The sequence below is a fragment of the Perca flavescens genome, chromosome 12 (assembly GCF_004354835.1).
Source record: "Perca flavescens isolate YP-PL-M2 chromosome 12, PFLA_1.0, whole genome shotgun sequence".
Lineage (NCBI taxonomy): Eukaryota > Metazoa > Chordata > Actinopteri > Perciformes > Percidae > Perca > Perca flavescens.
The window spans coordinates 12846377-12859468 of NC_041342.1; the positions used below are offsets into that span (position 1 = coordinate 12846377).

At 39.6% G+C, this 13092-nt stretch overlaps 1 protein-coding gene across 2 annotated transcripts in view; it reads left to right on the plus strand.

The window, feature by feature from the left end:
- Positions 1-12086, plus strand: part of LOC114564993 (calcium-binding mitochondrial carrier protein SCaMC-3) — a 52650-nt gene extending 40564 nt beyond the window's left edge. The window contains exons 4-9 of one of the 2 annotated variants that reach the window (XM_028592755.1): positions 422-580; positions 6437-6589; positions 6903-7016; positions 8456-8623; positions 10367-10517; positions 10617-12086. In XM_028592755.1, the coding sequence (XP_028448556.1) occupies positions 422-580; positions 6437-6589; positions 6903-7016; positions 8456-8623; positions 10367-10517; positions 10617-10807 (936 nt within the window). In that variant the 3' untranslated portion in view covers positions 10808-12086. Of the gene's footprint in view, positions 1-421; positions 581-4808; positions 4894-6436; positions 6590-6902; positions 7017-8455; positions 8624-10366; positions 10518-10616 lie in introns of those variants that run through there. The other variant, XM_028592756.1, reaches the window with a different exon arrangement.
- Positions 12087-13092: the final 1006 nt, after the last annotated feature.

The following is a 13092-nucleotide window of genomic DNA, read 5'->3' on the forward strand; positions in this document are numbered from 1 at the left end:
AAGGTGCAGATCAAATGTATGTGGAACTCAGAAACAGGCGAGTTTGAGAATGTTGCTGGTGAGGAAGAGTCTATGCAGGATAATGAAGAGGAAGATGACGAAGATGCAGAATGAAACGTCTGCAAGAGCAGACACTTGTACACATCTGCTAAAGCTAACAGCGTTTTAACAACTGTAAGATCAGCGAGGCAGTCGCTGTAAGGGAAGCAAAGTATAAGTGCTTGAGTGGAACAATTGTAATTAAAATGCAATCCAGGCAAATAGCCGCAATAAAGCAGAGTTGAGTACATTTTTGCTGGAGCAGCAAACTAGCACTTGTAACCATGGATGTATTAAGAGAACACGGGAACACCGGAAGTGACAATACGCTTACCGTACACGTCAGCATGTCAGGCACGTTCCTAAGCTAATGTTGTTATAGATGTTTGACATTGGGGAACAGCTGACGGTACCAGACGAGTTCTCAGAGCAGGAGCGACGCTCAGGTCTGGTGTGGAGGCAGCTGGTTGCTGGAGCGATGGCAGGGACTGTGTCCCGAACAGGAACTGCTCCTCTGGACCGCCTGAAAGTCTTCCTGCAGGTGAGTCATTTCACTTTCACTCCGACGCATATGATGGAGGAACTTTTTAACTAGCCTCACTCACACACACAGTGAAACTGGAACATTAGCACTTGCTTGTTAACAACATTCCCTTATTGTACTGAGTGACAGATTTCAAGCTTACCATCTTTTAGGTAACTGATACTCCAAGTGGCTGCATGACTCCATTTCTTGTTTCTGGCATAAATGTTGGAGGGCTGAACAAGAGTGGAAATCACCAAGCTCCATGTTCACTGTCTCTATCGCAAAGGCCTCTAAACTGAGTTTAACAATGGGTTTAACCCTTGTGTTGTCCTTCGGGTCACCGGGACCCGAATGACAAGACAAGGGGTAACTATACGTTTATTTGATGTTTTGTATTGGCCTGGTGTTGAGCTTCGGGGTCCCCCCACCTCCCCCGGGCTTTATCAATTTTGAACTGCTTCTTTCCCATTTCCCTGCAAGATACAAGATACACCAATGATACACCTTGCGTGATCGTGCATCGTTCCCACCCCCACACAGTTGTTAGTAGCTAAGGAGGACAAACAGGATTAAAAAAACATGGATGGAATCTTCAGAAGAGGTAATTATCGTCGCTCGATTTTTCTGCGCGCAAAAGTCCCCGGACGACACCAGTTTCTGAACATAATCAGAACTGAGAAATACTTAGAGTTTTTGTGGAGCTGATAGTCTTAACCCTCATGCCCTCCTTAAAAAAACATACTCTCGACACCTTTGTGGCAAAAATGTCCACGCACACAAAAACTGTTATTAAATCATCATATATCAATATTTTTTTCTGCTTGTTTTTTCATAAATCACTTAAACAACTTGTAACCTAATCAAAACCACCAAACATTCAATCATTTTCAGGATTTTAACCCTTTAAATGCCAGTTTATTTATTTGAAGTATTTCATTTTTTATTACAAAAAACAAAAAATTATTTTTTTTCCATATAATGAATAATATGTAGATGGGGCTTTGGTGGGGATTAGAGGCTTGGATATGTCAAAGATAAGCAACAAAATTAATTTGATTGCATTAGTATTTTTTACATAGTGCCAGATACTCCCTTTGGACACCTTCGAGGCAAAAATGTACATGTCCAAAGAACTGATATTAAATCATCATATATCAATATTTTTTTCTGCTTTTTTTTCATAAATCACTTAAACAACTTCTAAATTGCTCAAAACTACCAAACATGTAATCATTTTCTGGATTTTAAACCTTTAAATGCCAGTTTTAAATCTTTGAAGTAACAATTATTCATGAAAAACCCAACAAAACATTAATTATTTTCCATAAAATAAATCATAGAAGAATGGGGCTTTGGTGATGATTAGAGTCTTGGATATGTCAAAGATAAGCAACAAAACTGATTTGATTGCATTAGTACTTTTTATGTAGTTCCAGATACTCCCTTTGGGCACCTTCGAGGCAAAAATGGCCCTATTCACTTCCATTATAACCACATGTTTTGATCTCACTGCCTTTACAGTATAAAACCATGCATTCTGTAATGTCAGCATTTCATTTTGTACAAAAGTGGTCATATTTGACATTTTTACAGTATTTCACCAGATTCAACCATTTTGCCCTTGTAGGCAGATGCATGAAGTCATTGTATTTTTGCCAGTTATATTATGGAGCCGTGTGTGTGTGTGTGTGTGTGTGTGTGTGTGTGTGTGTGTGTGTGTGTGTGTGTGTGTGTGTGTGTGTGTGTGTGTGTGTGTGTGTGTGTGTGTGTGTGTGTGTGTGTGTGTGTGTGTGTGTGTGTGTGTGTGTGTGTGTGTGTGTGTGTGTGTGTGTGTGTGTGTGTGTGTGTGTGTGTGTGTGTGTGTGTGTGTGTGTGTGTGTGTGTGTTAGCAAGCAATGATCATGAAAGGGTAAACCTGAAAAAGGCATCTTTTGAAGGATGCATTTCATGTGTCTTTGAAGATGTGCTTGAATAAAAACATTGTCTCTTGCATTTGCTGTAAACTGGTGCTTATCATTTCAAATTGTTTGTGGGACATGGTGGCCCTGAAAACTGGTCTCCCTCTATGGACATCCCACAGGCTCCGGGTGGATTCCCCTTTGGACCGGTACACACCAGCCAAGTGTGAAGTCCCATGTATGTTCAAATCTCTTGAGCATCCACATCACTCCATCCTGAGATTGAACACCTGCCGTGTAGGTTTGTCATTTCCTGAATTAGCTGGATCATGTCAGGAGTGAAGAAAAGGTCGAAAGAGGATGCCACATCATGGCTTGATATGGCATATCTCGTGGGCTCTGGCATCATGCCGGTCGGTGCTTGAATATTGCGCAGCGTCTCAGTATTAGATGGAGATGAGACTTGCCAATTCTTCACTGTACATTCAAGGTTAGGATGGACAGGATCTTCAGTGTCCTCTCCACTTTCAGAGTAAGGGTTAGAGGCACTCACAGAATTGGAAGACACCAGTGACCATTTTGTCAGACTCCAGGAACTTGTGTCATCTTCAGATGAGTCCTGCAGTTGGCTGGAAGATAAAGGCTCCTTCTCTTTGCTCCAGGTCTTTCTCCTTCTCTAGAGCCAGGTGCATGAACACACTAATAGTTGGTTTTGTTTACAACAAAGGCAGGAGACAATGTTTTTATTCAAGCATGTCTTCAAAGACACATGAAATGCATCCTTCAAAAGAAGCCCTTTTTTCACCCAGATTTACACAAACTCTCTCTCACACACAGACACACATGCATGCACGCACACACACACACACACACACACACACACACACACACGGCTCCATAATATAACTGGCAAAAGTAAGGTGCGCTTTTTTCACCACTAAAATTATCATTGTTTGTTTACAGATTTACACAAACTGTCTCTCACACACAGACATGCATACATGCACGTACACACACACACACGCATACATACACACACACACACACACACACACACCCACACACACAAATATACACATACATACATATATATACACACACACAAATGTGTTATAATGGAAGTGAATGGGAACTACATAAAAAATACTAATGCAATCAAATCAGTTTTGTTGCTTATCTTTGACATATCCAAGCCTCTAATCACCACCAAAGCCCCATCTAAATATTATTCATTATATGGGAAAAAAATTATTTTTTGTTTGTTTTTTTATAAATAATGACATACTTCAAATACATAAACTGGCATTTAAAGGGTTAAAATCCTGAAAATGATTGAATGTTTGGTGGTTTTGATTAGGTTAGAAGTTGTTTAAGTAATTTATGAAAAAAAAGCAGAAAAAAATATTGATATATGATGATTTAATAAGTTTTTGTGTGTGGACATTTTTGCCACGAAGGTGTCCAAAGGGTACAAAATTAATCATTTAAGTATAAAGACATGTAAGAGTAAAAAACACTGGATTTAAAAAATGTGGCTGAAAAGAGAGATTCCTACAAATGTCATGCCATAAGCAGTAACACAGCAAAAATGATCAGAAAATAAAAAAAAAACTTGAGAAAAATGTACAAAAATGACAGAGGAGGGCATGAGGGTTAACTTTGTATCAACTCATTTGGCGATGACTTGAATGTAACAGACTAAAGCTTTAAAGTGGTGGCGCCGACTCTGTGGAATACCCTTCCTACTGTTCTGTGGGTCTCTGTTGACACATCTAAAAAGCAGCTGAAGACTCAACCGTTTAAACTGTCTTTCTCTCATGATTGTAATTTTAAGGTTTTATTTCACCTTTTTATTTTATATTGAATGTTATTTTATTCTTTTTTATGGGTTGTTCTTTTTACTGTGTAATTATTTTTTTTAAAACAATTTTTCTCTTTTACTTTGTTATATAAAAGGTGCTATATTAAATACACTTTAAAATTGAATTATTATTTATTATTATCATTCCAATTAGAATATGTGATGAATTTGTATGTACACAATCATCTAAGATGCACGAAAAAATAAAGGCTTCTGGGATCAGTTGATAACTTAAACTTAAAAAAAACCAAGAATTTAGACACCGTTTGACTATAGACTCATGCAGTACCCTCGGTTACGGTCCTTACGGTCTCGTTCAGAAGCCTGGTCCGCGGTCTCCTCGTGACAGCCTACCTACCATGTAGCAACATTCACTTCTCTAACATTTAACTTAATATAACTACCAAGATAACATGACATGTATTTGTATGTGATGTACTTCCAGTTGAGTGCAGACGCATTTTCTTTCTAGGTTCAGTTGAAACACGCCCCATAACCACAGCCCAATGGAGCAGTATCAGACTCATATTCTGACTAGAATCGGACTATGACGACATCAGGCTAGTATTGTAAGTGACTAATCTCTGACACTGACTAATTAGGTGAGTTACCACACTACTAGTGTAACGATTGTCAAGCATCAGGGGAACAGAGGCGAAATGTTGAATTTTTCTTCTTTATTTTTCCTTTGGAAAATAGATCAGAACATTGTCTTCAGACTTTGGTGTACACATTTACAGCATCCGATCAAAAGTATACAGCTTCTCTGCCAATCACTCTTTCAGCAATAGAAAATGCATACAAAACCATCATCTGAATCATAACTTCTAAACTTCTCATATAGAATGGCATAACTGCAGCCTAAATGCATAACGTTCTAGCACTTCATTAAAACCTAATTACATTATGGAGCCACATACCTTTGGAAAATAGATCAGAACATTGTCTTCAGACTTTGGTGTACACATTTACAGCATCTGCACAAGCAAAATATAAATTGCGTTACATGGGCTACATGTACTACGTCAATATCCCATTGTACACTATCAGTGCTTGCTAGCAAGCAAGGCACGCAGACAGAATGTTAACACACATGGAACGACAACTAATTAACGTTTGGGAATACTCGCTTAACATACACTGTTGTCTCATACATATACTGAAACTATACTGAGATTAAATATACACACACGATAGACACGGAGTAATATTGCTCTCAATGTATGGACGTGACTAGCGGAGTTTACGGCTTGCCACGTTAGCCACGTTGGCCTCAGTGCACAGAAACTCACAGTCAAAAAGTACATAAACAAACTTTCTGTCAAACCATGCAAAGTGCAGTACGATCGTTACAGTGCATAGGAATAATAAACCCATTAGATACATTGAAGTTATCAACCTAAACATCAATTTACTTTTAGAAAATTGATATACTGGATGAAGTACTTTGTACGTTGAACCTACCCGATCAAAAGTATACAGCTTCTCTGATCGGGGAGGGAAGTAACGCGAGACTACACGCAGCAGATCTGTAGTACACCATACGGCCAAAGGTGGCTCCATTCACAACTATTAAACAAGGGTATTCATTTTTGGCGAAAATCATATATAACAATACACTACATTTTTAACTCTGTTACACTAGCAAGGAATGCTTTTAGCATTTCCTTCCTTCACAGATTCATCATGGTTAGATATCAGCGGTTAGTGAATGCCACCTACAGTATGGCTGTATTTCAGCGTCTGAAGCTCACTCTATCCCTCTAATCTCTCAGCAAACGGCAGAAGGGCACAGCTAGAGACTAGCTGGTGAACTTAGTGGAGCATTTAGCAGCTAAAGATCTAAAGAAAAATATATTTCATCAGGAGTTGATCGAGACAGATAGCTAAAAGAGAGTGAATATTGGACTCACAATCATCAGATGGACACAAACACGTCTCTAAATGAATGGTGATGTTGCTCTGTTTGCCAACATGTTAGCATGTTGGTTAACTTTTCTACCTACAAAGTCTTCATCAGGCAAAAGCTGAAAAACGTAACCTAAGGTAACATTTCAAACTAAGCACAGGTTGTAATATAGATGACTGACCCGGCAGTGTTTGTGTGTCCAGGTACATGGCTCTACATCTCGGGGGATAAATCTGAGGTCCGGACGGAGGGGGATGGTCCAGGAGGGAGGCGTCGTCTCACTCTGGAGGGGAAATGGCATCAATGTCCTAAAGATTGCCCCTGAATCTGCCATTAAGTTTATGGCCTATGAACAGGTAAGTGCAATTCATCCATGACAAAGTGAACATCTGTCTGCTTGGATATGCCCGCAGATAGATTAGCTGTTGCCCAGTGTGTCATATTGGAACGTCAAATAAAATATAATTGTTATTTAGGGGCAATCATAATGGTTCCTCTGTCTCAAAGAAATTGAAAAAATCATACATGATTTATCATCAAATTCTGTGTATACCTTTGTACTTGCCTTCTCTCATGTTGAAACCTATGACCACCACTCTTCTGCGCTCGCCCAACCTCTTCTCCCATTGCTTATGCCTTCCCCTCCTCCTGTTCCTTCTCTTGCTCTAGATCAAGTGGCTGATCCGAGGAAGTAAAGAGGGGGGCAGTTTAAGGGTACAAGAGAGGTTCATTGCTGGATCTCTGGCAGGAGCTACTGCCCAGACCATCATCTACCCCATGGAAGTCAGTTTGAAATTTGTATAATTGGAAGGTTCATAAGATAAGGCCAATTTGCAAATTTCTTGCCACTGCCAAAATCATGTTCTCAATGGAATAAGGATGTCCTGAGCCACTTTAAGCATTGGGGTCCAATGGATTCCTACTTAGTGTGCAGGTTTTGTGAATAACATAGCTTTCTGATGTGGTCATTTTATTTACAGTACATAGTGATCGCTTCCCTGCACAAACTCACGTGTTAATGATCAGGACACTGATGTCTCACATGTTGAAGCTTTGTTAGTAGTCTTCAGAATTCTGTTCTACGTGAAAAAGGAGTAGTTTTCTTGTAATCAAAGCAAGTACTGCAGCAGCATAATAATGAAGCATACAAACAAGACTCTACAAGTGTATTTACACTTTGTAAAAAATGAAGTGTCGTTATGCTTTATGGCATTATAGAACAAAACTCCAGTTCACGTCATGTCACTCTTCAGCACCTACTGTATCATCATAAGAAGCAACAATAGAAAAGACTAGAAGGGCACTCGGAGAGCGCAGACCTCCGTCAAGGCCTTGTCCTCTCTCACAATGTTAATGCAGTGTATATTTTCCCAGTCAGACCCTCATTTTTCTGATTATTCTGACATCATATGAGTGCAGCACAAACACCATGTTAACGAAAGTGAAAAATAATGTGTGTCTCGGCCCAGTGATTGGGATACACTTCCAAACATTTTCCTTCTTGGTCCACGCTACACCCTTCCACCAAGTTTCATGAAAATCAGGCCAGAAGTTTTTCTGTGATCCTGCTATCAGAGAAACAAACCAACAAACGGATAAACCAAACATAACCTCCTTGGTGGAGTAAAAATGACTGAGGTCAAAATAAATGGGGATTGACATTAGAAATCGTAGTTCTTAATTTATCAGTCGATTTCCGTTCCAACCCTCACACATGCTCATCATCTCTGGGTAGTGCCGAAAAGAATGAGGTCGCAGATACAAAAGGCCAAAATGAGTCTCTTCTCCTGGGTGTCTGGGTTCACCTTTAGGGACAAAGGGAGGAGCCTGGACATCTGGAAGGAGCTCAGAGTAGAACCTGCTGTTTCCAGTTGAGTTGATTTTAGAAATCTGGAGGGCTTCTGGACATCACAAGATCCTGGGGGAGACCCAAAAACATGCTAGATGGATTACATAACCCATTGTGTTCTGGGAAATCCAGAAGAAGTTGGAAGACTTGGCTAAGTAGAACAATGTCTTGCATAGCCCGCTGCTACCATGACCAAGACCCAGATAAGCAGCAGAAAATGAATGGTTGGAAAATTGTCTCTTGATGCGATTTCTTTGTAAATAAAAGAATACAAAAACAAGTCCAATGTCCAATTAAAGAATAATCTCTTTTTCCCATCTGTCTTCACTCTTTTACCTCCTTCAACCTTCCCCTGTCCCCCTCTGTGGGGTAGGTGCTGAAGACTCAACTTACATTAAGGAACACGGGACAATACTCAGGTATGGCTGATTGTGCCAGACAAATCATAAAGACGGAGGGAGTCCAGGCTTTCTACAGGGGCTACCTGCCAAATATGCTGGGCATCATCCCCTATGCTGGCATTGACTTGGCTGTGTATGAGGTGTGTGTACATTACAGTATGTTCTATGTGTAACTTAGCCACTCTTCTGCAATAAGGGAACCGTGGTGGGAACTACACAAATTAACTATAGATTATAGATAGATTATCTATATAGATAGATTATCTATATAATAGTATAGCATAGATTATCTGACAATCCTAAAATTAATATACAAATTAATGGTCAAAATGTACAGCAAGTGAAAAAGGTGAAGCTTCTTGGACTTTGGCTCGATTCTACATTGTCATGGTCTGATCACATCAACAAAGTCGTTGCTAAAATGGGCAGAGCTGTTGCAGTAATGCGTAAATGTGCACAATTTTGAAATTCACGGTTGTTTAGTCCTGTTGTTTGTACATTGGTTTTGTGTCATTTGGATTATTGTTCTGTTGTATGGTCTGCTGCATCATGCAGTCATTTAAAAAAATTACAAGTGGCTCAAAATAAGGCTGCTAGACTGGTCCTTGGTTGTTCCTTGAGAACTTGTGTTGCAGAGATGCATGAACGTCTTGCTTGGCTGGTAGTCAAGCACAGACTATCTGCTAATATGTTAGGATATTTTCATAGAATTATTAACACTCGGATTCCAAAATTTCTTTATGACAATATAATTTACTATTCAGATATGCACTCACATTACACAAGAGGGGCGAATAGTCGACAGATTTCTTTACCCCTACCTAAATCTGACTCTATGAAGAGGACCGTGTTTTATAGGTCAATTGTGTTTTGGAACAATCTTCCAGTTGGGGTTCGGGATATCAAGGGAAAAACTGGTTTTAAAAAAGACTAAGACTATATTTGTTTTCAACATCATAATATTGTCTGATTGGCTGAGAGTTGTTGTATAACGTGCTATGTTGTTTTGTATTATTTTACTATTATTCTAATCAGTACTTTTTGTATTGTTATTTTTTCTTGTTCTTTTATGTGTATTAATATATGATATTTTTGTGAGTAATTGTGATTGCAATTATTCACATATACATTTTGTATGTATTGTTTGGACCCCAGGAAGACTAGCTGTCGTCTCGGCGGCGGCTAATGGGGATAAACAAATAAACTACAGAATGTCCTTGAATTGGTAGGTAATCATGTGTGTATGTGGCTAAGTGTAAAGGAAAGTCTGTTAAATTGCATTTGGAAGTGTAAATGTGGCCGAGATGGATATATTTACACTTTTTAATCATCTCTGTATCTCCAAAGGTGGTTTGAGCGGTCGGATTTCAATGTGAAAATCCATCCAACTGCTTCTTGGATGGACTTCTGATCCACCCAAGACACTTGAAGTGGCTAAATGTAAATGGAGCGCAATAAAATAAACCAGGCTTTGGATACACAATACACAACTAATTACTTGTTAGTAGGATACCTTTATTGTTGGTTTGGTCTTTTCATGACAGATAATAGTAAGAACAATATAGAATGTCCCCAGCCTTATGCTTTAAATATATGTTTCCTAAGAGGGAGAAGGGAATCCTCTCTCTTATAATCCAACACAGTTAAAAGCAATCTTATTTTCCCATTTTTCTTCCAATAACATTACAGCAGCATAAAAGAACATACAATTATACTTATTTGTCAAGGCAAATTAAAATGAAGTGCATATAAGAATATATTGATTGTTTTTTAATAAGGACTCTCATCTCCTTTCCTTTTTTCTTTCCTCTTACTGTATACCCTATTTTCTTTCACTCTTCTCCCTTATTTTTGAAACTCTTTCTGACGGCTCATGCTTGGAGACTCTGGAGAACGCTTGTCTCCAGAGGTACTGTGTAGACTCAGCAGATCCAGGAGTTTTGGTCCTGCTGGGCTGTGGCACCATCTCCAGCACCTGCGGCCAGCTGGCATCCTATCCCCTCGCTCTCATTCGGACACGTATGCAGGCGCAAGGTGAGATATACGTAACCTACTGTAGATTCAGACATGCTGTAAACATACAGAGGATGAACAATGATCCAGCAATAACCTCCATTGTGCCTCTTCTTTCAGCCCTCTCTGAGGGTAAACCCAAGCTGACCATGGTGGGCCAGTTCAAATACATCATATCCCATGAAGGTGTACCGGTCCTGTATCGTGGCATCACCCCCAACTTCCTCAAAGTGGTTCCAGCTGTCAGCATCTCCTACGTGTACGGTGTACGAGCACATGAAGAAAGTTCTGGTGGTGGGTTACTAGACTGACACGGAGCAGAGGGATTCATGACAAAAAGGGACAGAAAATGCTTCATTATGCTTTTAAGAAGAAGAAGAAGAGGAGAAGTAATGATGCAGCTCCTCGGACCGCAATGAAAAAGAAAGGAAGTCTAGGGCGAGGAGAGGGTAAAAGAGACATTTGAGATGGTGCTGCTGTATGCTTCCCCCTTCTGTTGACCCAGTCAGGTTCAAGCTTGTGTAGCTTGCGGGTAGTCTGCAGGTGGATCATATTCATTTGTGGAATTGGGGTAAAGAGAAGAGGTGAATGTGGCTCCCCCCTGAAACCATTATGCCACATACATATAATACAAAAAATGCATTGACACCCAGCGTATTTGGATTTTAACAAGCGTCTTTACTTGGTTCAAAGCACAGTCAAACAATAGAGACATTTTAAGTACTATGAAGTACTAGGACAGGTCATATGACTTTTGGAATACCAGGGTAAACAGTAGAACTACCCGTTACAAAGTTATCTACCAGGAATGTGTCCTTGCACTACGCGGGGTTGCGGCAAAAGTCAGACCTTCTTGTTTTTGCTGGAGCCCTCTGGATTATTTTAGTGTGCATGGAGTTTATCAGTCCAAAACTAAGCTACATAAGCAAACCCACAAACTGTCACCAGCTTTTGATTTTAAATGTTGCTAAATCCTTATTGGTGCTCAGAAGTACATGGCATTGCCTGTTTCTAATGAAGGTCCGCCCACTTTCAACCACTGAGAAGAGCACAGGCGAAAACATGCAGAGAAGCTGTCATTTGAAGTGACCAAAAGAGTTGGCATTTTGGCAGAAATGTTGTGTTAATGTTGGAATCCATCATTCAAAGTAGCAAGCTGAGAGAAAATATTTTTTCAGAGGCTTGAAGGCTGAGAGTAGCTTCTAACTGGCAGATATTTGGCAAAAGTTTGAAACTTCCAATGTCTCTTTATTTAGAGGTTGCCACTGCTGCCTCTGTTTGTTTGGTTGGCGTGAGCAAAACTAGTAAGCTCATTTTGTGTTTGTTTTTTTGTTTTATCAGTTTTTATAAAACAGATACATGATGAATGTGTATGTGCACTTTACATGCCTCAGTGATGGAATGATTCTGTGAGACTGTAAAAAGGACAGGGCTCTAATTGTTCAGTGGTATCTGATGTGTCGAAAGCATTCAGCTGTTTCCATCTGTACACCTGCAACATCCTCATTACACTTTTATTAGCACATGGTCATCTTTAAAGCTGCACTAATTCATTTTTACTGCAGTCATAACTCAGTTCTCAAGGCCCAATCAATAAATCAATCAATCAATCAATCAATCAATCAATCAATTGTATTTGTCCCAGTGAAATGAACATAGATTGTTAACACTGTTGTGGTTGTGTTCATCACACACCTTCGCCCGCCTGCTGCAAGAGTTGAATTATGTTTAACTTTTTCCAACATGACGACGAGCAGTGCAAATCAATGAAGACTGATTCTTGTTTGTTTGTTTTTAAGATCATTTTTGGGGCATTTTGGCCTTTAAGCCGTATAGTTTGGGCTGAAAGTGAAAAAAGGTGTGTGTTCCATTTCCCTCCTCCGCTCCTGCCCCGCCCACTGTCCCTCTGCTGTCCATGTGGCCTCCGTGCGACGTATGCTATGACGTCATACCAAGGGCTGAGGGGGGGTGAAGGAGGGCATGTTGAGACACCAATGAAACGCAGCCTAGGTCTGTGTTTTGTTTGCTGCTGAGCAGCTAGTGTTTTGTGGCTTTATCAGAGCGTTTTCCCTGGAAACAGCTGCTACTAAAAGCTCTGCAGAGATGGTGATCATTCTGTGTGGGTTTTTCACTACAAGTCTCACCTTTTACATTACAATCCATCCATTGTGAATATGACAAATATTGATTGGTGCAGCTTTAAATACATGTTTAAATGTGCAACATAGCTGACACGTTTGTCTCACATATTGAGGTGTTTACGATGGATACATATTTGCTTCATTGAATTGGCTCATAATATAGAAATGAATTATCTACAGCCTACAAATTTAATTTGCAGACTGTACATAAAAAGAATTTTCATAGTTGCATTTCTTAATCATGGCTGACAACATTATTTGTAATAATTGTATTACTCAGTTCACACTAGTGATCTTAAAACTACACTCCGCTCCAGATCTCTCTAAAAAAGCAAATGTATCTAAAGGTTGTTATATTTTCTGCTGCAGCACTAATCCACTAATGAAAAGTAAAGAGACAAATAAAATGATTTATTTCAAACATGTAATAAAATGCAGATGAGCTGCTGGTTATG